A 24,002-nucleotide genomic window follows, 5' to 3' on the forward strand; every position below is an offset into this window, starting at 1 on the left:
TGTTGATGGCCACAGTGAATGTTGGATTTCTGTGGGACACTTTTCTGTTGAAAGCACTGTAACCAAATTCCACTGAAATTGAGATCACAGTAGGACATGGGTCTGTAAGGTTTAAAAAGTATTCAGATGTGTTATTTCTTAGCTCTACCTACCCTTGATGCTCCTAAACTAAGCCAGTGTCTCTGCTTTGAATTGCAGCCTTTACTGGATACTTAAACACATGCACCTGTGCAGGCTTGGGGGCTCTTATTCTGGAGCAGCCCAGCACATCCTCCTGTAAAAAAAACCATCATCTGTAATTCAAGCAGAGGCCAGAAAGTGCTAAACTGCACCCAGACATGCCAGATTTCAGAGGCAATGCTTTGTGAGGTTGCTTTCTTTAGGGCAGGAAAGGGAGGCTGCCCGTCCCAGGCCAGCTGGTGAGAAGAGTGAGCAGTTAGGCAGTCAAGGGCAGAGCCTGGGGGGGCAGTTCCTGCCTGGGAGGAGGACTCCAGTTTGTGGGTCCTCTTTCATGGGAGAATATCTATTGCTAGGCCACAGGATGGATGGCCGAGGGCGCCGCTTTCTGTCCGGCCAGTAATAAAAGCATCTCTGGAAGAAGGGAGGACAGCACAGACAGGAGGGGAGCTCCCAGCTTCCCCTTCCAGTGCTATCTGCTCTGTTTGCTTTGTGATGCACCTGCAGTCACTGGGGACTCGGGAATTACAGGCCTGTCAGTCTCATGTCAGTGCCTGGTAAAATCATGGAGAAGATGGTTCTCGAACTTATTGAGGCGCACCTGGGGGACAAAGCAGTCATTGGTCCCAGCCAGCATGGGTTTGTGAAGGGTAGGTCCTGCCTAACTAACTTGATTTCCTTTTATGATAAGATCACCCGTATGGTGGACCAAGGGAAACCAGCTGATGTGATTTTTTTGGACTTCAGCAAGGCTTTTGACACGGTCTCCCATAGGATCCTACTGGACAAAATGTCCACCATACAGCTAAATAAAAACATCATACAATGGGTGAGCAATTGGCTAACGGGCAGGGCCCAAAGGGTTATGGTAAATGGGGCTGCGTCAGGCTGGCGGGCGGTCACTAGTGGGGTCCCTCAAGGCTCCATTTTAGGGCCGGTACTTTTCAATATTTTTATAAACGATCTGGATGTAGGAATAGAAGGTATTTTGAGCAAGTTTGCTGATGACACCAAACTTGGAGGAGTCGTGGACTCGAATGAGGGTGGAAAGGCCTTGCAGAGAGATCTGGATAGGTTGGAGAGCTGGGCGATCACCAACCGTATGAAGTTCAATAAGAGCAAGTGCTGGGTCCTGCACCTGGGACGGGGAAACCCTGGCTGCATGTACAGACTGGGCGATGAGACGCTGGAGAGCAGCCTAGAAGAGAGGGATCTGGGGGTCGTGGTAGACAGCAAGTTGAATATGAGCCAGCAGTGTGCCCTGGCAGCCAGGAGGGCCAATCGTATCCTGGGGTGCATCAAGAACGGCATCGCTAGTAGGTCAAGGGAGGTGATTGTCCCGCTCTACTCTGCGCTGGTGCGGCCTCACCTCGAGTACTGTGTGCAGTTCTGGGCACCACAGTATAAAAAGGACATGAAACTGTTGGAGAGTGTCCAGAGGAGGGCTACGAAGATGGTGATAGGCCTGGAGGGGAAGACGTACAACGAACGGCTGAGGTCACTGGGCCTGTTCAGCCTGGAGAAGAGGAGGCTGAGAGGAGACCTCATCACAGTCTACAACTTCCTCGTAAGGGGGTGTCGAGAGGCAGGAGACCTTTTCTCCATTAACACCAGTGACAGGACCTGTGGGAACGGGGTTAAGCTGAGGCAGGGGAAATTTAGGCTTGACATCAGAAGGGGGTTCTTCACAGAGAGGGTGGTTGCACACTGGAACAGGCTCCCCAGGGAAGTTGTCACTGCACCGAGCCTGTCTGAATTTAAGAAGAGATTGGACTGTGCACTTAGTCACATGGTCTGAACTTTTGGGTAGACCTGTGCGGTGTCAAGAGTTGGACTTGATGATCCTTAAGGGTCCCTTCCAACTCAGAATATTCTATGATTCTATGATTCTATGAATTTTCTTCTCCCTGCAGTGCGGTTTCCCTTTCTTGCTTCTGCTCTGATTTCAAAGTAACCATGATGGGACTGTAAGAGCTTCTTGTGCAGGAGCAGAAGGGTGGCTTGAAGACATAAGAGGGCTGCACACATTTTTATGGAGCCCACCCCAAGCATATGCAGTCAGCAGTGATTTCCCTACTTCCAAAGAAGTAATTAGGAGAGAGATGGCATTAGGAATAGGATGAGTATACCCCAGTCTATGGATAACCTATCACACAGGATCATGGATATGAACTCCCCATCTATCTCCCATGCAACTATAAGAAAACCAGGCCTGTGTTATAAAAGGCTGTTATAAAGGATTATTTTGCTTAATGCCTCCTTACCTCACTCTGGGCAGACTATGAGAATCTAAGCTTCCTTGCAAGAAAGAGAAGAATTGAGAAAATGTCAAAACAGGAATGTGAATGTAAAAAGATGCAGCCACCCCCTCAGTTCCTAAGCACCCTTGAGAGAAATGTACAGCTCTGACAGGAATAGGCTACCCCACAAACCTTGGTGTGGCAGCAGGACCACTAACGATGTCTTTTCTGGTCATCTAGATAAACCTCATGGTACCTGTGTAATTGTACTACGTACTTGTCTTCCTATCTCAAATCTTCTGCCAAACCTTCCCAGAAACCTCAATCTCCAGTCATCTGAGCTTGACTACCAAAGGCTCCAGCTCCACTCCTGATAACCAATGCAGTATAATTAGGCACAGTCATATTGAAAGCTGAAAGTGTGGGAGTAGTCTAGAATAATGTTATTTTGCTATCAGGATAGAGCAGCTGCTAATGGAGAGATGGTATTATTCACTGTCATACCAAACTGTGTAAAAACCTCCCTCTATTTCAGTAAAGCTCCCAGAAGGTTTCCAGTCTGCCTTGCTCACTGAAGGACTGAAGAACTTCAGCACCTGCTTTCTAGAGTTATGGGAAAGGCTTACTGCTGATTAGGGAATGAGGCCCTCACCTCCTCTGCACGGTGTGCACATTGAGCAAGGAATCTCCCAGTGAGTGACAGGAAAATGTAGTAAATGCTTTGGGTTAGCAAGCTGGAAGAACACTGGTGGTGTTGCTGTAAAAGCAAACCCAAATTCAAAGCCACTGAAAATACAACTGAGACTGCTTGGCTTTCAGTCTAATTTAAGCAAGTAGGCTTCTTCTGCTTTTCTGAGTCCAAATAATTAATTTGGTGTTTTTTACCATCATTTTGCTAGCTTGCCAAAGAAAGGGGGAAGCCTCATTCAATTAGTCTTTCACTTCTAAGCTCACTCTTTCAAAAAGCAAGAAAAAAAAAAAAAAAAAAAAAAAGGTAGCAGTTGAGATGAATGGCTGAAAATACAGAGAGGCATGATGTTATTAGAAGAAAGAAAATGACAACAGATTTATTTCTATTGGGCATTTGATAAATGACTGCAGACTTATCACCTACCAGAATGATGAAATAAAGTCATTTCTTCTCTTATCTGTTTATTGATGAGTGGATCCATTTTTCTATGTTCCAACATCCAACATACACCGCAGTGAATATAAAACCCATAAATAACTCCTTTGTTGTTTTTCCACCCTCTCTACTATCTTCCTACTCTCATATATCTGGCAAGGTGAGCATGAAATGGCCCTTCTTACACCAGTGAACAGAGGGCAGGCGAGCAACCACAGCCAACAGGAGGAAATACATTAAGGCAGCATCTAACAGAGCAAAGCAGCCAGTTGGTAAGACCTAGAGGAACCTTGCCGTTCACCCTTGAGGGGTGCCCTGTTTTCCCTTGGACAGCTGTACATGAGCAGGAGAAGCCACATTGGGATAACCATCTGCATTGACTTGTTGGCCTCTTTCAAGGTGTTTCTACTTCAGTTTTGGTAAAACTTTACAGTGAGGATTTTAAAAGGACAGAAATTAGATGTTCAGCTGCCCTCTCCAGTAAAGTGTGAGTCATGCACCACCCTCCTATATATTCAATGTGTAGCCCATCAGCAGGAAGCCTTCTCCTGCCACTGCCCCCACCACAGGTCCTAGCCCCACCTGTGGCTACTGGAAAAAAATCTTCCTCCTTTTCCCTTTGCTTTCTTCTACGTTGAAATAAAGTCCAGGGAAAGGAAAAAAAAAAATATATATATATATATATATTGATGGATATATATATATATATATATATATGGATGGCTGAGCCCAAACTTCAGGTCTGTGGGACTCAGATGTATTTCTAGGAGTTTTTTAAGCTATCATCACCCACAAATAATAATAATAATAATAATAATAATAATAATAATAAATCCACACTAATGTCTGCCAGTAAGTTTTCATTTCCACATGACAGGACAGAAAATAATAAAATATTTTAGGAGAAAATAATCCTCCCCAAAACACTTCCCAAAACTGTTGATACAACTCACAGGAAGCCATAGAAGTAGTGCCTGCATTTGAAATCTGGGATCTGTGTGTACAGATGCGCACCTTGTATTTTTGAGCTGCATTCCACAATTAAACAGTTTAGCCACAGTCTGTGCTGGAATTTTTCTTTTAGAAATATACTTAGAGATACCTAAAGAGATTCTGTATAAATTTGACTCTCAGCTTGTTTTCTATTTTACTCATTACAGCTGTGTGGTTACATTCTTAGCTTTTACCATCATATTTATTACACACCTCAGGATTTTCAGACTGCCTGATTTTGGAAGCATTTCTAACCCTTTCAAAGTCTGTTGATTGTGAATGCTGTGCATAAGTTGTTTTTAGAAACTCTAGTTCTAATATCAATATGCAAACAAATATCTATGTCCATCTCTTTATCTATGTATTTGACTCACTTAGAAGAGACCGTTAGATAACTCAATAGAGATCCAGATTTACAATCTTGCAGATTTCTGCAGGCAGTAAAACAGCGCTGCTAAGAAGCCATAAGGTATCAGCTTGAATTCCGAAATTCAGTCTGGGTTTCTCCTCGTTGGTACATGAATATTTTTTACCTTATTACACAGCACTCTCAATGTTTGTGTCTATACAGCTGAGGCTAGATTTGAGTTCTGTAATTGGAATTTCCTATTAAATTGAGTTGATGAGAATGAATCAATGTACAAATGAGATCACTCCATAGGAAGAAGAAGAGATCAAGTAAAAATGTAAATTTAAAAATAAAAGTACCAAACAGTTCTAAATATGCATGGACTGGGTCTAGGGGGAAATAGCTTTTTATAAAAGTAAGTTATTAAAGTAAAACAGTGATTTAAATTCTAAGAGAAATGTATTCACTTATTCAATGACTAAGAGCATAAATCAAGACTTTTCCATAGTGTGATGCTGAATTCTGCTGTTCTTGTGGGAGTTTGAGGGTCACAGAAATTACTTAAGGGACCTGAAATCATCGGAATTAAAACCGACCATTTAAACTGGCATGAGCTTAAGCATCTTGATAAACAGCATGAATGACTTTGAATATGTGCCATGGACAAGAAGCATAACGTAAATGAGAGTCACTAAGAATCACAGAGTGGTTGGGGTTGGAAGGAACATGCTGAGATCATCCAATCCAAACCCCTGCTCAAGCAGGGCCACCCAGAGCCAGTTGTCCAGGACAACATCCACATGGCTCTTGACTGTCTCTGAGGATGGAGACTCCACAACCTCCCTAGGCAACCTATTCCACTCTTTGACCACCCTCAAAATAAAAAAAAATAAATAAATAATGTTTTCTTGTGTTCTGATGTAATTTCATGCTTTTTAATTCGTGCCCATCATCTCTTGTCCCATCACTGGGCACCACTGAGAAAAGCCTGTCTCTCCCCTTTTCATTCCCTCCTGTGACATATTTATACAGATGGAATAAATTCCCCCGAACCTTCTCTTCTTGAGACTGAAAAGTCCCAGATTTCTCAGCCTCTCACCCTATGAAAGATGCTCCAGCCTTTATATTTGTGGTCCTGCACCTGACATGTTCCACAAAGTCCCTATCTTTCTTGTACTGAGGATATCAGAATGGGGCACAGTGCCCCAAATGTGAGGAGAAATGAAAAACTCAGAAGGAAATATATGGCACAATGGCACAATATCATCTAGATGGGACAAAAGAGGACCTACAAGGAGGAAATCATTGTCATGGACTTAAACTTAAAAGGACAAAAAAAGGACATTAAAATGTTGGAGAGTGTTCAGAGGAGGGCGACAAAGATGGTGAAGGGCCTACATGGGAAGACATATGAGGAATGGCTGAGGTCACTGGGCCTATTCAGCCTGGAGAAGAGGAGGCTGAGTGGGGACCTCATTGAGGTCTACAACTTCCTTGCGAGGGGGAGTGGAGAGGCAGGAGACCTTTTCTCCATAAACATCAGTGATAGAACCTGTGGGAATGGGGTTAAGCTGAGGCAGGGGAAGTTTAGGCTTGACATCAGGAGGAGGTTCTTCACCAAGAGGGTGGTTGCGCGTTGGAACAGGCTCCCCAGTGAAGTAGTCACTGCACCAAGCCTGTCTGAATTTAAGAAACGTTTGGACTGTGCACTAAGTCACATGGTCTAAACTTTTGGGTAGACCTGTGCGGTGCAAGGAGTTGGACTTGATGATCCTTATGGGTCGGTCCCTTCCAACTCAGGATATTCTATGATTCTGTGATTCTATAAACAACTCCTCTATGAAATTGATGAGAAAAGATAAAAGGGCACCCTTGACTGTGAAATAGCAGGAATTTTGGCCTTACTAAAATGATCATTGTTTCTGTCCTTCCAGAACTTACAATAAAAATATATCTTGATAATATAGCCAGTATTTTATATGTTTTCCCAGTACAAAGCTTTATTTGATCTTTCTTTTTTTTTTTTTTTTTTTTTTTTTTCACATTCACAGGAAATGGAATAGGATGTTTTAAAAAATGTGCTAGACGGGTCTCAAGAGACTTCATTACTAAGCAACACTAATATACAGTACTGATCATTACTGAAAAAATAAAGCCCTAAGTTAGATCGAAATGACTCTGTTTCAGAATGTAATTTATAAGTCACCTTAGGAAAAGGTGGGAATAGGAATGTGGTAGAAGTGTCTACGGCTTGGAAATTAAATGGAAACACCGAGTGCACCCACAAGGTGGTGAGAAATACAGAACTGAAGATGCCTGTGAAATTTGTTTTGAGACACAGAGTTTTATGAGTTCCTTCAGCTTTTCAAAGCAAGTGACAGGTGGAAGGTCCTACTTAATTTTAGAAATTCCAGTTCATGGGGGAAAACTCTAAATGTGACCCTACCATAGAGCTCAAAAAACATAGAGCAAAGGGATAAAAAAGCCTTGTGATTTTGCCTGAAAGAAACTTTGTAATTTTGGAGGTGTGATTCATGGTTAGCATAAGCAAGGCTGCTGACTGCTTTAATACAATAAATTAGCTATTTGCAAGCTGGTACACTAAATCACAGTCATACCAATGATGAACGTAATATGAATACTAACGAACAGTTGCACTGATAATTCACCCAACCACAGGACCCTACCAGGATGCTATTACACCACTTAAGAATAGCCCTGAGCTTGGAGCTGTGCAGAGTAATGCAGAATTTCTCTCAAGGATCACTGTGGAGAGCCAGTTTGGCAACCGGAGCACTACCCCTCAGAGAGATGTGCATATTTGCCCCCATACAGGCAGTGTCACCACCAGAACTGCTGGTTATTCGCTGCTCCATCCTGCATGCCCACATGGCAACGGGGAGCCATCAGAGCAGTGCATATATTCCCCAGGCACAGGGACTGCAACTGCAAACTGACTCCTTGCTGTGAAATCTGACAATGTAGGTACCTCATGCATGGCATACCAACCAGAGATAGGATCCCCAGGCTCTGCTCAGAGAAAGAGAACAGCAAACGGATAAAGTTTTCCCAGTGGGACACCCTAGACCACATCAAAAGGGCAAAGGTTGGGCACGTTTAGACAACTAACCTATGCCACCCACACCGTGGGTGGACTGAAAGGGGTGACTAAACAGGGGCTACTGCTGGGTTATTTCAAGTCCACATGCTCTGAGGCATCAGGTAATTTTTTCAAAAGTGCCTGCTCTCATCTGAGAGCTGACTTTAGGGAGCAGGTGAAGTCTTCCTTTTTTTTGCCTATTCCTTTCAACACTCCTTCCCGTTTCTTCCTTTCACTGCAGTCAGCATTTATAACACAACATCCTCCTTTATTTTGGGATTTAGTCTCAGTTGTCTTGATCTAGAACTAATCCAAGAATCGGTTCTCTACCATATGTAATTGTGGCTGTACAACTGACTTTCATATGGAAGGGCTCAAAATCTGGCATTTAGGCCTTGATGTTTTCTTTTTTTTTTTTTTCTGTTACGGTTGGTAAAAATATCTGTTGCAAGAGTAATACAGCAACCGAGCAGAAGGATGTGCTGGGATGACATTTAAAAATCTGAAATATCCTGGAACCCCCCTGACCATACGCTGGTCTTTGTAGGCCTGGCATATGGCAGTTCCAAATTGGTTGGCCAGTTTGAGTGCCATAGTAACATTTAATGAACTTTGAATTTGCAATCACTATATTAGGCAGCTATATTAACTGCTTCATTAGATAAAACAGCATGGTCATGAGGAAGACGCTAGAGATTTAATTTACTTTTTGCAAAGCAAATAAAAGTATCCTCCAAAGTGTGACTGACACCATTACTCACATTGCACAGTATCTTACTCTGTAAGCAATCTTGATTGCACTGGTCCATTCATTTTGCAAGCTGCTGCTTAATATCAGCAAAGTTAATGAGATCAGCTCTCCAGGAGTATTGCTGGGGTTTCCTTTGAGAAATTTCATTTTCCTTTGGGAAATGCTGAGTGAATTTTAGAAGGTTTTAAAGGGTGCATTCAAAAACATGGTATTTTTGGCCAAAACTTACTTCATGGAGTGAAACCATGACTTTACCATAATTAAAGGAAGTTCGTCCCACCCACTTCAGTGGCACCAGGCATTCACAGGCAGCACATCTACTGAGCTACCATTCAGAGCATCATGATTTATGCATCAGTAGGACCTGAAACCAGCCAAGAGTGATTGGGACTACTTGCAGAACTAAATATATGCCTTTGTTTCTGAAACTGGTCTCTTAATGAAGACATTTACAACTCTCAGAAGTACTGCTACATTAATAACATGGTGTGAATGTATAATCAATAGACAGGTAGAGCCAGTAGGCTGAAATATTATTGTTCAAACACTTCAACACTGCTCAGAGACTACAACCACCAGAACTTATTCTTTATGCCCAAGTTGCAGTCACTTAAAGATCAGCAGCAGGAAAACTCCCCAAACCCCAAGGTCAGAAAACAGATCCTCCCATTGCCATCCTCAGCTGCTAGCCTCAAGGCTCAAACTTAGCTGGGTTTTCCTGAACCCTGGAAGCCAGCCTTTTGGCAGGCATATCACTATTTCGTATACCATCACATGCTGCAGCATGATTGAAAATGTCAGGCACGCAAGGCTACTTGAAACTCTGAAGAGCATCGTCTGCTCCAGGGCCCTTCAGGGCAGCAGTGCAGAATGAGGAGCACCTGCAGCCCTGAGAACAAGTGCTGGTGTGAAGACCCAGCAGAACAGCTTCTATTTCTGCTCCCGACACTGAGCTGGAGGTGACCTTCTGGAAGCGACTCCAGCTTTTTCAGCCTGTGACTAGGCTCCTTTGTGGGGTCACAGCATAGCCTGGTATTTAGGAGAAGGGGGCTGCTCTGGTTTGCCACGTGAGGGCAGCTGCACACTCGCTCTTCCTCCTCCCTCCCTTCACCTTCCACTGATGTATCATGGAGGCTTTTTCATTTCCCTTCATAATGAACACAAAAGGAGTGTTTTGTTAATGGGCACAGAACTGCCCAAGGCCATCAGTTGTTGAACTCCGCGGTGGATAAAAGCCCTTTCCACTGGGAGCTCCTCTGAAGGGAGCTGGTGCTCATCAGAGAAAGCCCCATTTTGCATGCATGTGTCCGTCACAGCACTAAAATGTCCCCTCTTTGGAAAGCCATCCCCTCTGGCAACAGAGACCCAGGCCCAAAGGCACTTAACTATTCATCTTCCCTGCACACAAGTAAAACATTTCCTTATCGACAGCCATCAGCTGACCTATTTCAGTCATCTGCTTTAGGAGGAGATTAACCTGAGTGTAAAAATATCTGCTTCTCTCCCCTGACTATAAGAGGGGTGAGAGTGGTTAGCTCAGCTGTATATATTTACTCTGCAGAAATATAAATTTAGGAGAGAAGGATCTCATCTTTGCTGACAGATTTACTACTGGGATGCTTTCGGCAAAGCGGCTAGCTGGTAGCACAGGCTGGACGTGAGCAGACTTTCAGAGGACGTGGTATGGGAATGGGGAAAAAAAGACTGCCCTTCAGGCTTTCCTTCTTCCTTTCTATTTCTTTACCAAAGGCAACCTAAAAAGACTACTTATTTTAAAGAAACTTGCTGACCTCAAACTGCAGTGTGCACTAAATCACAGCGTGGGCTAACTTGGCTTTCAGTACAGGGGATGAGTCTAACATGGGACCTGGCAATTTGGAGGGAGGACTGATGGCTGACGAGAGACCGAGGTGTCAGGAAGGAGCTGCCAGACTGGAAACTGAAATCAAAGTTTCAGCAGTGTCTTGTAGCTTTTTTTTTTTTTGTTTTTCCTTTCCCCCAAAGCTGTAGGCAAGTCATTAATGTACTGCTGTAGCACTGGGAGGCTCTAATTGAACCTAGGGACCCATAACGACAGAGGCAATAAAAGCAGGTAATGAACCACTCTATCTTTGCTCAGAAGAGACTGTAATTGCTCTTTGCCTCCTTCATCCTCACCTGCAAAATGCAGGCAGAGGAGACCTACCTGCCTCACACCAGTATCATGAGAATGATTTCAGAAGCATTTATGAAATGCTTACAAGCCACAGAAACAGCCACCTCAGAAAACAACAGCCATTAAAAACCTGGCATGTGAAGCAGTGGAGCAGTTGTTACCCATTTGTCCCATTTATAAATAATATCTCACTTACCTGTGGCATAAACCTGTGATCCACAGCTGGCGACTTTAAGCCCTCACTGTGCTTTTGGGGGCATTACTGGCCAAGTAACGTCTTTACAGGTTTGCACTCAAGATGCATTTGAAAGCTATAGATGCCTTAAACTCATGAAGCAGAGAGTATCTGCATGTTATTTTCTACTGCTGACAACTCAAACTGAATCACAGTTTTCCTGCAATCAGGCAGTTGCGCAGCCTTTAAATGTGGGATGTAATCTCCAGAGTGGGAAATACATGCTGATGCTTGTATCATCAGCAAAGCACCTGGATCTCCACACTGTTCCGCCACTACAGCATCGAGACCTCTTTCAGGCGAGGGAAAAAAATGTCATTGAGTATCTCCACACTAGTTCCTCCCCCTGCCTGAACTTCTGTTTTCTTGAGCTGATGCTAGTCAAGCTTTTCCTCCTGAAAAGCCTGCTGTTTATGGGCCACCTCCCGATGAAGAGGCTGGAGGCTTGCAAGCCACCAGGCAGGAGGCTTGCAAGCTTTCAGCCACAGCTGCTCAAGCAGCTACAGAAGATGCCAGCTGAGCCCTGGGGAAGCACTCCTAACAAATACAAAACCCTGTTTCAATAACCATGATCCTGCCTGCATGTTAGCCCTCCAGGCTGGGAGGGAGCCGAGCCCATGGCCACTGCAGCCCAGCATTTGTGTTGACTACAAGCGGGACAGGGAAGACTTTTTCCAGGCATTTATTCTTTCTGACTTCTCTTTTCAACTCTATTATGAACCTAAGGGGAAAAAGTGACTGGCATCTGAACAGACAATCACAAAAAGTAGGAACTGACTGATCCAAACCCAGGCAGTGTTTCACAGGAAAGTAATCGCACCCAAAGGATGAGATGGTAGCAAATGCTGCATTTTTAATGTATTTTTAAAATTCTCTTGGTGCAGACCTGAGTATACGTGATAAAATCTTTGAAAAATTAATTAATGACAGTGACTGCAAACTCCTCGGAGGAAACTAACAGGTTCTCCAAGTTTTTCTGGAAAGTCCTGAATGCATCATTGCTGCAGGTGAAGGAAAACTGACCAATGTGACAATTTTAGGGAGCTTTTAGAAAGGGCCCTTTTCACTTTTGTCACACTAACAGGTACCACTTAGTTGGGAAACCTAACAAGCAAATGAGAAGTTAGGGACATATTTATTGGTAAGTGCTGCTCAAGGACAGAGTCCCGTAATAATAGCTGCTGTGGAAATATGAATCACACAGTCCAGGCTCAGGAGCCCACTTTTTAAATTCTAAGCAGATTTATCTTGAGAAAGGCTTCTTAGATTTCTGAAATACTCAAGCACTATAGTATTTCCTTTTAAGCACCACGTTCCTTAAATCTCCTGCCCTCTGGGAGCTCCAGGCTGCATTGCTCCATATTGAGTATGGGACCGAACACAAGGAACTTGTGAAGCTGCTGACAACACTGACTGTTTAAAATGCTGGACTGAAGAGGTATCTATGTTGCTGTAGATGTGTATTTGAAATGAGTACAGGCTATGCTGTGCCACCTGTAAGATCACAGAAGTAATTATTGGTATAATCTGCTCCACTCGGTGTAGTATAAAGAGCAAAGCTCCTATAAGATGCTTGCAGAAATAGTAAAGTTGTCTCTATACAGAAGAGCATTACTGACTTTTTTATTAAGACCCCTTGAAAAAATGTGACCCAACATAAATAACTAAGGGAGTACCTATAAGAAATACAAAAGCTCGCTACCAACATATGCAACACCTAAATGATCTACAGAAGCAACGGTAGATAACAGAAGCAACTGTGTATAACAGAGATATCTATTTCTGAGCTAGCTACATGTATTTCTAAGTTTCTCTGACCAAGGCAAAATGTACTTATCTACATCTGAGTTAGTATTACAGAGAAATAGGGACTTTAAAATATGATTCATCTCATCCTTAGGCAGTAGTCAAAAATAGTTCTAATGAGCTGTACTACAAAAGTACTTACTTCCTTTCAGTGGCCATAAAGGGAGTCTAGACAACTAACTGTGATACAGTTGTCTATCTAAAATTGTCACAGACCCATCCTGTCCATGTTCCAATGTTTCACTATCAATGTAAGGCTTTCAATATGAGGCAAATCACTCTGTTCATTCTGGAGCTGAGCATTTCCACATCCCAGAACAGAGAAGAGCCACAGCAGATTTGGGCAAGTCTAGTGGAGCCTACTGGCTCTTGTGAATCCCTAAGATTGTATGAGTGGGTTTCAGCCAACACAGTCCCATGGCTAGTCATGTGTCCACAATTCCAAGGAATCTAGAGACAAATAACAGCAATTACCATTAGGTGGTCTCCACCTTTTCCACTAATTCTAAGGCATGTATGATAAATTAGTTCAGGCTAGATGGCTATGCTTTACTACTTAAATTTAAGTAAAATTAAAATGCAGGTGCAAGCCACTTGTTTAGATTGCTATTGTTTGACACTGTCACAAGCATCTCTTCCAGCATGTCTACAGACCAAGTCTTTAAACGACTTAAAATTAGCAGAGACAAATTACAGCTAAAGTGGTTGTTGGTAACCAGTGGGAATATGTGGTAGGAGGAGGGAGCTGAGAAATGTATCAAATTCTAATATATTCTGATACTAAAATATATCAATTTTAGTACTCAACTAGCTTCACCTTATTTTAGTCACTCAGGTGTCCACTGCACTGTAGGTATCTAAGTAAGAAGTGATAAACTTTAGGAAAATGTAAAAGACTTTACCTGAGATAGCAGCATGCCTCCCTTGACTTCATGTAAAGCTTCTGTACACCACATAAAGGCCAAACTTTGAATGTCTATATTAAGTGACTTTTCCTTTAAACCACAATATCTCAACCTAGTCTTGAATTTGGTCACTTAGCATTTCATAGAGAACCTCCCTGCTCCCTCCATGTGCCATTTCCAAAAGCAGACACTAACACTTTCAAAACACCTTATTGCCTATCTCAACTTTCAGGAAAAGACTAAGGAACCTCTTCTGGCCAGCTAATAAAGGCAAGTGATAGAAAAATTCTGCCTCTCCATTTGAGCCTGTAGCTCCAACATTCCCTGGGACCAACCTGTGAAAACCTACGGAAGAGTCATTTCCCTTTTCTTTCAGTGTCCTAAAATCAACATCTGTGGGTTTTTGGTTTGTTTGTTTTTATTATTTATTTGTATGAAGGGTTTTATCCATAGGTTTTGAGCCTTTCTTTATCACACTTTACTAGAAATGAATTTAAGTCTGTTTTGCAGACTCTGTTTTGAAGTTGTCCCTCCATACCTGCAGTTCTCCAGCTTCACAAATGCTAATGAGGGGAAGCACAAAATTGAGAAAATCCCTGTAGGTGTCTTCACCTCAGATCTATCTCAGTTATTTCTGAGAATTATGAAGAAACTTCACCACCAGGGGGATTTTCTTAAAAGACTTTTGGAGAAATTTCTTAGCAGCTGTAGGTGCATGGATAGTTTGTAAACAGTGAGAGTTTTACTACAGCTATCTTACTGCTGGAATAAGATACCTGGGATGCTGGTGAACCTCTTGCCCGCTCATTACTCTGAATTCACCAGACACCTTTGAGCAAAATAATTTGAGCATGCCTTCTGCTATACAAATAGCCTGTGAACTTTTCGTTATCAAAGACCACAAAAGACACCATGACTCAGTATTAGCTGTTAAAAAGGAAGAAGTACTCAAACCATATTAAATTCTTTCTTCAGATGTTACAGATTTTACTTAGCACTGTTTTCTCACAGTCTGCAATTTCTCTATTCAATCTACAACAATCAATCTTCTCCATCCGCATGGCCAAATGAAATTCATCAGGAAGAAAAGCCAGGCCTGTTTTTCCACAGCACTTCTTGTGAGCTAGGGGATCTCATTATTTTCAGAATATTCATTAGAATCTCCACTTACTCTAAAAATAGTAGTATTTTTTTTATTTTTTTTTTTCAGTTGAGTGACTAGTGGGCAACAGATTCACGCATATATTTGTTCCACAACACAAGATAAATGTATGTACTCAGACACCACACCTTCAAAAGGCAGTTGCCATAAATAGAGTCCACATTACAATATTTGACATTGTCAAAGCACCAGTTAATGTTCACTAATAGCAATTAACTAATTCATCTTCAGGGCAACCCTGCAAGCTAGGTAAAACTGATATAATTAACGCATGAGTAAAATGGGATTTAGGAGTTAAGTCAGTTGCCTGGGCAGAGGCCTTTGTGGTCGAGTGGATTAGACATCTGTCTCTCCAACCAAAGAAGTTGAGTCTAATCCTTTTTCTGACATTGATTTGCTGTGTGACCTTACGGAAAGTCAATTAACTTCTCTGCCTCAGCTGCCCTAGTGATAATGATGCTTACCTTCCCAGTGACACATGGGGGTTTGGAGACTGCACTGAATGATACTTTTAATGTACTCTTAAGGCCTATCAGTGGAAGAGGTGAAACATTAAAGCTTCCTAGCTCTAACGTCCTTGCTGTCTTATCTAATTCCTCCTCCCCACACCAAAAACAGCTTGAGGGCAAGGAGGAATTTCTTCAAGCTAAGACCCAGCTTGTGAAAACATGGCTGGCACAAGGAAGTACCACCAGATCCTGTTTGGCCTACAGATTTACTCAGAGTACATACAGGTCAGTACTAAAAATACAACAGGAGTTTGGGGAGGGACTCTTTGTCAGGAAGTGTAGTGATAGGACAAGGAGCAATGGCTTTAAACTAGAGGGTACATTTAAAGAGGGTACATTTAGATTTGATGTAAGGAAGAAATTCTTTACTCAGAGGGTGGTGAGGCCCTGGCACAGGTTTCCCAGAGAAGCTGTGGATGCCCCATCCCTGAAGGTGTCCAAGGTCAGGCTGGATAGGGCTTTGGGCAACCTGGTCTGGTGGGAGGTGTCCCTGCCCATGGCAGGGGGTTGGAACTGGGTGGGCTTTAAGGTCCCTTCCAACCCAAACCTTTCTGTGATTTTATGAATTTTGTTTTGAACTCACCCATGAATGAAACTAGGAAGACATTGTGCCACTTTGCTGTGATGTGGCACACAGACTGCCCTGGCCATCCAAACCCAGCACCCCTGACTCAGAGTGGAGCCTCTTTGCAGAGCTTTGCTCTAAGAGGCTGTGCCTACGTACCATCCCCACCTCCCTGGTAGCTCTAAATAGCATTCCAGTGGGATGGTTCCTACAAGTAGCCTTAGTGCTAGCAGGGACACAAGCCCAGAGAGGGAGTACCTCTATGCACACACTGCCCAGAGAAGACCCCCTGGCCATCCTGCAGGCTTGGGCTGGCCACCTGCAAGCACCGGGGAACCGTACATCTAAAATCTGCTCTGTTCGTTCACTAGCAGCTGTCCTTGAGCTTCTGTCCTCTAGCCAGCATAGCATTTCATGCCATGCCATAGGGCATTTAGAGCTATTGCTTCTGCAGTTGGTGTTTGAACTGCCTGGCAGGTATCTAGGCTGGGGGTGCGTACATGTAATTTTATACCCCTTTTTCTGTATTTGACCTTGCTTTGAATTATTTCTGCAAAATATAATGCTGCCTCAGCCTATAAAAAATCCTATATTCTAATACAGCAAAACCCAGTCAAATGGGACATAAGAAATCAACATTTACCTTTATATCTGTGAGCAAGTTAACACTCGTTCTCTTTAATATTGAAGGAAATGTCAGGTTTTTTTCCCTTTTGCCTGCTGAATTATAGTAAGCGCAGCCAGAAAAATAATAACCTGCTACTGTCTGTGATGACACACCAATGCTTCCGGGAATTCTTTCTCCTGTGCATCTGTCCTGTGCTGGCTGCTTTGTTCTGCTGTCCCGTGCTCTCCACCCACTGACCCGTTAGCATTCGTCTCTTCTCCACCCTCCCAGCTCTACCGATAATGTGTTTAACATTTGCTTTGATGCTAGTCCTTGAGGCTTTTCAAAATCCTTCTTGGAAAGTACACCATTAAAAAGAAACCCTTTGGGGAAAGACGGGGAGGAAAGCTTAAGCAGAAAGTGCATGTGCTTGTGTATAACAAACTCCTCTGTGTTTGTCTTGCTGAAAGCTTGAAGATGACTTAATGCAAACCTGCGTTGCTGGAAATAGCGAATAAACACTGTGCTCTCCTAAAATACAGCTGGGCTAATTCAATAAACTCTGACTTGTTGGCTGCTACTTGTGCAAACATCTGCATATTACATTACAATAAAGTACTAATGAGCTGTCAGATCAATAATACAGATATTCCCAAGGCTGAAAGATTGATGATAGCTTGTCCCTATGTATTTGCTTACTGCAGAGACCACCAGTATGGACTAACACGGGCCAAACGGCTCCATGCCAGACACTGTGGAAGAAGTTAAAGATAACCTGCAGTAGCTTATAAAATTTACTCTGCAATTCTCTACTGAGTGTAGCACGTAGCATGAATTGAAGCTGTATTCAGCCTTCACATGCCTAAAATAAGACTTTTCAGTATTTTTCCTGTGGGTTAAAATTACCAGTACAGTAAAGAACATGTAATACCAGAAAGGACATCTTATTTTTCTTTCTTTTTCCTCTCTCTCTCTTTTTTTTTTTTTTTTTTTCCATTAGACTTTGTTTAACCCTACAACCTAACGCACACTTTCCTGTGCATCGCTTTTCCATTTTTAAGTTTGTAATTAAATGCATGGTTTGCCTATATATATATATATATTTTAAGTTGGCTGTAAAAGAGTATGAGGTATCTGGATCTGTATTGGCCTTGAAATAAGTTAAAATTTTTGAGGTAAACAGACACACTTGAACTTGCAGTGACCTTGCAAAAATATTGGTGGCTGTTCAGACAAAACTGGATTGCAAGATGGAAGGGAAATCAGTTCATCTTAAGCTTGGTAATTTGGTAATCATTACTGTAAACAGTGTTTTTACTTCTAAGTATGATCACAAGAAGACAATGCATAGCCAGTATTAAACCAGTGCAGATACAGAAGATAAAGGCAAAGCTTTATCTTGGTAGGATTAGTGACTCTAAATTGATATGACTGAGAAAAATAATAATTAAAAAAAAAAAAATGCTGAAGCTAGGTAGCTTCAGGGACAAGCAAAATGCTTTGCCTGGTAATTTTCAAAAGTCTTTAGAGACACTGATTGCACCTGGAACCTCTGATTTGATTACTGAAATAAAAAATGCCTACTGTAGTAGCCTCATCTGTACTTTAATTAAGAGCTTTGTATTTAAATATAACCATCTGATCCCCTGAGGTTATTTTTAAAGTAAGCTTCTGGCAAGGCACCAGTATGGTAGATTAGAGGCTTGGAATTGAGGGAAAATCATCATTCAGCATACAGTTTAGAATAATGTGTGCATATATACAAGTATATACAAAATAATGTAACAAGATACAGGTCTGGATTTATTAAAGCCAAATGGAGAGAGTTTTCTTCTTTTAATGTTCTTGTTCTCTTTTAATATAGGCAACGTACATAATGCACCACAGTCTGATTCATGTAAACACCATAACGGCACAATCAATCTGATATTTTCCAATGAAAGCTGCATTTTTTTCAACAAACACAAAAACTACAGCCATCAACTTAACGGTCTGCATCTACTCCTCCATCTCATGCCGGCCACCGCATGTGGTATGGGTACATCAGCTCGCAGTTTACCGGGAAGCACACCAGCATGAGCTGAACAGCAGCAGTGACAGATGAAGCACACTCATGGCAAGCCAGCAGTGGGAAGCAGTGGGGGTGGCAGACTGGGGGTGCCAAGGAGCAGCCTTAAAAGGGGAGGGTGAAGAAAGGGCTGAAGACCTGTACAAGACACCACTGAACATGAAAAGCCAGGTAGCAAGGGATTTTTCTGTATCTTATTTGAGAAGAAAACTTACAGCTTCCAAATTTTAACGGGCAAGCGTGTGCATCCATGGGGAAATCTTCAAGTTGCATGGGACACTCAGCAGAGATGGTCAGTCTGTGAGGGAGGAAAAGAAAACCCATCATTTTTTATCTGCACCTTCCCTTTAGGCCCTTTGCATGTGAGTGCTGACACAAGCAAGCTTTTCCTGATGGCTCCTGGTTCCTGCTGAAAGCACAGCAGCCCCCCTGCTAACCCAAACGGGAGATAAACCAGGCTGAGAACAGTGCTCGTATGCTGCGGGTCTTATCTAGTGCCACTCAGCCTCACGGACTGTTTTTTGTTTATGCAGGCAGTTTCAGTAAGATCACCCTTTCTTATTTGTACGTGCAGGAACTCCTGTGCTGGAGCTTTTGCCACAGACCTCATTCTTATCTGGTTTGTGTAGGTACTGCCACCAAACCAGGAGTCTGACTCCTGAGTAAAGCACTGTTATGGACACAAAGAAGCACCGACTTCTCTTATCGTAGCCACTGAAAAGGACCTAGTAATTTAGTTCACCTTCCTCTACCCCAAATTCCCAGCATACGAAAGGGGGAAATATTGCCTGTCTTTGGCAAAGCACTTTTGAACAAATGAAAAGTGCTGTATACAAAATAAGAATTACTATATTTGTATAACAGACTGTAACGGCATCTCCAAATACATTTTTTTCTAAGTGAAAAAAAAAAAAAAAAAAAAAAAAAAAAAGCCTGGCTATGTGCTTACTGCTGTGTATGTGTATTGCCATAGTGAAATGGGTATTCTGGGTACTCCCACTAAGCTAAGTGTATAGTACTGGAGTTAGTTTCTGCACAAATCGTGTAGTATGGAGGCAGTCAACTTTGGTTCAACATCCTGTGAAGTACTGTAAGGAAAAGATGATCGGGTCATTTACCCCAGCATATTGACTGGGGAAACAATTCTGTCCCAGGCTGCCCTGCCACTATGTGGGAAATCTAGAGCTATAGTAGACGTATGGAAAGGAGAGAAAACACCCTTAGAAAAAGTCGACACATCCCATGGATGGTATGTCTGATAGACAGATCAAGCTGTATGCAAATAAAAGTCTGAGGCAAATTTCTGAGCACTGCAATATATCAGTTATACCGATACCAAACATATCAACAGAGCCAAAGCTGAGTTCACTAGGTGTATGCAGCACATTGCACGATGAGAATCTATTTTTAATTAGGCCATTTTGATATATGCATGGTACAAATGGTTTGCTTGGGATGATGAAGACACAAATCTCATTTTACATTATGAACACCCATATGCCTTTCTCACTTAAAGCAGCTATCCCATCTCAGAGGCTACAGAGCAGAGACAAAGCACCAAGGACTACCTTGTGCTAGGATAACACAGGGCTCTGCTGGAGAGGAGCCCTGGTTCCTTACCAAACTGCTTCCCCATGGGACAAATCTCTGCAAATAAATCCAAAACACCCTGCTACCAGCACGTAGAAGTACCCTTTCCTATCACAGTAGAGTCATGTAGCCAGACTGCCCAGCTATATACACTCAGTGCTACCACACCAAACTGAGTACTCTTGCTACGAGAGCTCCTATCCAAAAGGACCATAATGTGTGACAATCTGTCTGTGTACAGATGGCACGGTGCTTAGACAGTCCAATTCAATACAACACAATGATGCCTTACTGGGGCACTCAGGCTACGTGGACAATAAATTGGGGGGAACAGCTCCACTCACTGCCAACACACAGAAATTCTGGAGCTTTACCAGCAGCTGGAAATGACAAAATAAGCGCACAGAAATGTAATAGCATCGTTGGCTAGGGATCATAATAATGAGGATGATCTGGGAAACAGGGAGGGAAAAAGGCAAACTGCAAACAGTAATAGAAGTTATAAAGATAATAAACCATATAAAGCAAAAAATGTCCAGCTCAGAACAGAGATAATGTATCATTTTGTAAGAACAGACAGGAAGTCTACACTATAGAAAAAAGTAACTGAGGCCTGAGATACCTGCCCTTAGGCAAAACTGTTCTTGGAATTTATTTTTATAAAAGAAATTTCAAAATCACTAAAATATGGAGTTGTCTGCAGAGGAGACTGCCCTCAGGCACCAGAGCGAGCAAAGCCAGTCACTGAGAGTGCTACATGGATGAATTTAACAATCTGGTGCTAGCAGCATCCTGTCCAGAAACTGCATGCTTTTCATAAAAATTACTTTACCGGTTACCTGAAAGGTAGCCTTCAACCCTTCCTGTGCATTGCTATATCTTCTGTATTAAGTATTGCAAATTTAATTTACTTGGTAAGTTCAGAAACCTTGGTCCAAGAGCCATAATAAGACTGACATGTTTTACTGCAGTACACCTCCCATCTCTTCGTTGACCAATAGTTCTAGTATGTTGTTTCATAGAATCACAGAATGGTTTGGGTTGGAAGGGACCTTAAAGATAGCCCAATTCCAGCCCCCTGCCATGGGCAGGGACACCTCCCACCAGACCGGGTTGCCCAAGGCCCATCCAAACTGGCTTTGAACACCTCAAGGCTTCAGCTTCACAACACTTTAATACACAATATTTCCCACCTTCAAACCTCAAAGGAAGGGATCACTATATCCATCTTACCAACAGAGCAGATGTGCAATAAGAAAGCTAAGTGAAGGGAGATTCAATTCAGAATCATGAATAAGACCTTCTGCTTCATCTGAATGTCCTATGAATTACAACTTGCCGCCTGTATCTCTTGAAAAAAAATACTCATATGTGTAATGAGGAAGGCTGTTGACATTCCTGAACTGTAATTGTGGAGAAGTGAAGATGAGGTGCACAGAGAATGTGACCAAGTGGAATTCAATTACCCCTGCCTCCTCCCCACCCCCCAAAAAATAAATTAAATTAAATTAAATTAAATTAAAATAAAATAAAATAAAATAAAATAAAATAAAATAAAATAAAATAAAATAAAATAAAATCTGCCTGTATTAAACGAAAGGGTATCAGCTACAGCTGTAAGGCACTGTACTGTCAGAACTTGTCTCAGAAGCTGCAATAAGTCTCAGGTACCAGGGCTACTCTTGTGCCCTCTCTGAATTCCCCATCCCACAAAAGGCAGCACATCCTTTGGGATGACACCTGATGTTATCTCCTGGGTCTAGCCCAGGTGTAAAGAGAAACGAGTTTAGCAGTTGCAAATGTATTTGGTTACAGCCTTTCCTTTCATTGCATGTATTCTCTGAAAGAAGTTCCTTTCTCTGGTTATCTCTGATATCTGCATGTTTTCTTTCCCTTTCCCATGTCTCCATCCTAGGGCCACTCTGAATCTGGCCATCCTGAGTAAATGAGCTGGTTATGGCCCTTACGTGCTAGTCCTAGGAGCACGCAGCTGAGCCTCTTATTTAACTTTAAAATGCTTGGTGGACACTCCCCTGGCTACCTCTTACACAGTGTGCACTACCTGATGCTGGTGCAGGGTCTTGTAAAGGGGAACACAACAGAAGCCTTGACTGTGGATTCTGATATATTGCATAAATGTCACCACCCTAAAATTTCTGCACAGCATTCTGTGCCCAAGGGTAGTTATTTTTCATTAAAGTGTGAGGACCTGAAAAACAGCCCCACTGTTTGACTGTGGTCAAAATTGACTCTTGGTTCAAAGACACTGGATTTTCAACTGCGTGCAGGAAGAAAGAAGCAGCACAGGACCCATCTCTTACAGTCTCAGGGCTGGAAGCGTGGGTCACTGCATAAAGATTTGCTCTTAGGTGCAGAGTACGAAGTATGAATTCAGATCATAGCTCCAGGAGACACAAAGAAATTGGTGTATGGGTCTGTTCCTTCAAATATCACCTGGAGTGATATTTGCACATTTTTTTTTAGCATCGCATCACAGCTTATGTATCCTTTGCATATCCTATCTTACACAGCTGATTACAACACAGGTACTCCCAGTTTGCAGCTATTGCAGGAAGAGAAAGGAAGTCTTGGCATGCAAATATAAAACAGCCTTTGTATAATCCTTTTAACATGGTCACTCATGAATGGCCTTACTCTGCACAGTTACCCAAGCTAGAGACAATCTCCATACCAGCGTTTTTCTGTCACAGTATAAGCACTGTTCAAACTGCAGTCCTTTCAAACAGAAGCATTTAAAAGCTTCCCTCCTCCACTATCATTCTGTCTTAATAAAAGCTCTATGGGATTAGTTTCACTCAAACAGAGTTTTTGACAAGATTATAAGTAACTGTTAAAGGTCCATTACAATGGGAGGATGAAACCCTGTTTTTACTGAAGTTAAAGGTAAAATTCTCCCTGACATCAATGGGCCTGGTATTCACCCAAAATATGTAAGAAACCCTGGTTACAGCTGCTGATTTATTATTAACTACAAAATTTCACTTTTATAATGCTCCAAATACTTACACTGCTATTCAAAAGGTAATCATCCAGCAAAACCCTATAGCATACCTTTATTACCTGAGAAAAAAGTTGTCTACAAATTATTTCACATATTATTCATAATAGTAAATGAAAGTTTCATCAAGCCTGTATTATGTGTTGCCTTTACTTTAAGAACATAAAATGATCATCGATGTTCTGTTTCAACAAATACACTTTAGATGTATAAAATGAATACCCTTCTAAGAAATATAACAAGACTTCACAGCAAGACATCTTCAGTCCATAAAAGTCACCTTCAAACGTTTCTTCTAGAGAATTAAGCATGCTGACTCTTTCATGAGCCCATTCCATTTTAACAGGCAAGGGAAGAAGGAGGTGTGCGATGAGAGAATGAATGCAGATGCTTGGGACCCAGTCACGCACTGAGTGTGCTGCAAGGAGAGACAGGAGTTCCTTGGCAGAAGTCTTCGAGGCACAAGGCACCCTGTCCCTCGTGACACTTTTACAGGGCACTTCAGGGCTCTCCTCACTGATCTTGCAGTTGCCCGAGGTGGGATGAAGGGCACAGTGCAGGTATTAAGGGATGGGGAGGAGAAGGATGGAGAAAGTTCAGGGATAGTGCCTCATATTTCTCTCAACGCAAGGAGCATCTACTCCT

The 24,002-nt window shown here is 42.3% G+C and overlaps 1 protein-coding gene across 3 annotated transcripts in view; it reads right to left on the bottom strand.

Annotated features, from left to right (window-relative positions):
* The window catches only part of GABRA5 (gamma-aminobutyric acid type A receptor subunit alpha5), a 59,987-nt gene that overhangs the window by 12,637 nt on the left and 23,348 nt on the right, over positions 1-24,002 (bottom strand). For all 3 annotated transcript variants that reach the window (XM_035315300.1, XM_035315315.1, XM_035315310.1), the window contains one exon: positions 18,964-19,046. In XM_035315300.1, the coding sequence (XP_035171191.1) occupies positions 18,964-19,046 (83 nt within the window). The remainder of the gene's footprint in view (positions 1-18,963; positions 19,047-24,002) is intronic.

Source organism: Oxyura jamaicensis, chromosome 1 (genome assembly GCF_011077185.1).
Source record: "Oxyura jamaicensis isolate SHBP4307 breed ruddy duck chromosome 1, BPBGC_Ojam_1.0, whole genome shotgun sequence".
NCBI classification, from domain to species: Eukaryota; Metazoa; Chordata; class Aves; order Anseriformes; family Anatidae; genus Oxyura; species Oxyura jamaicensis.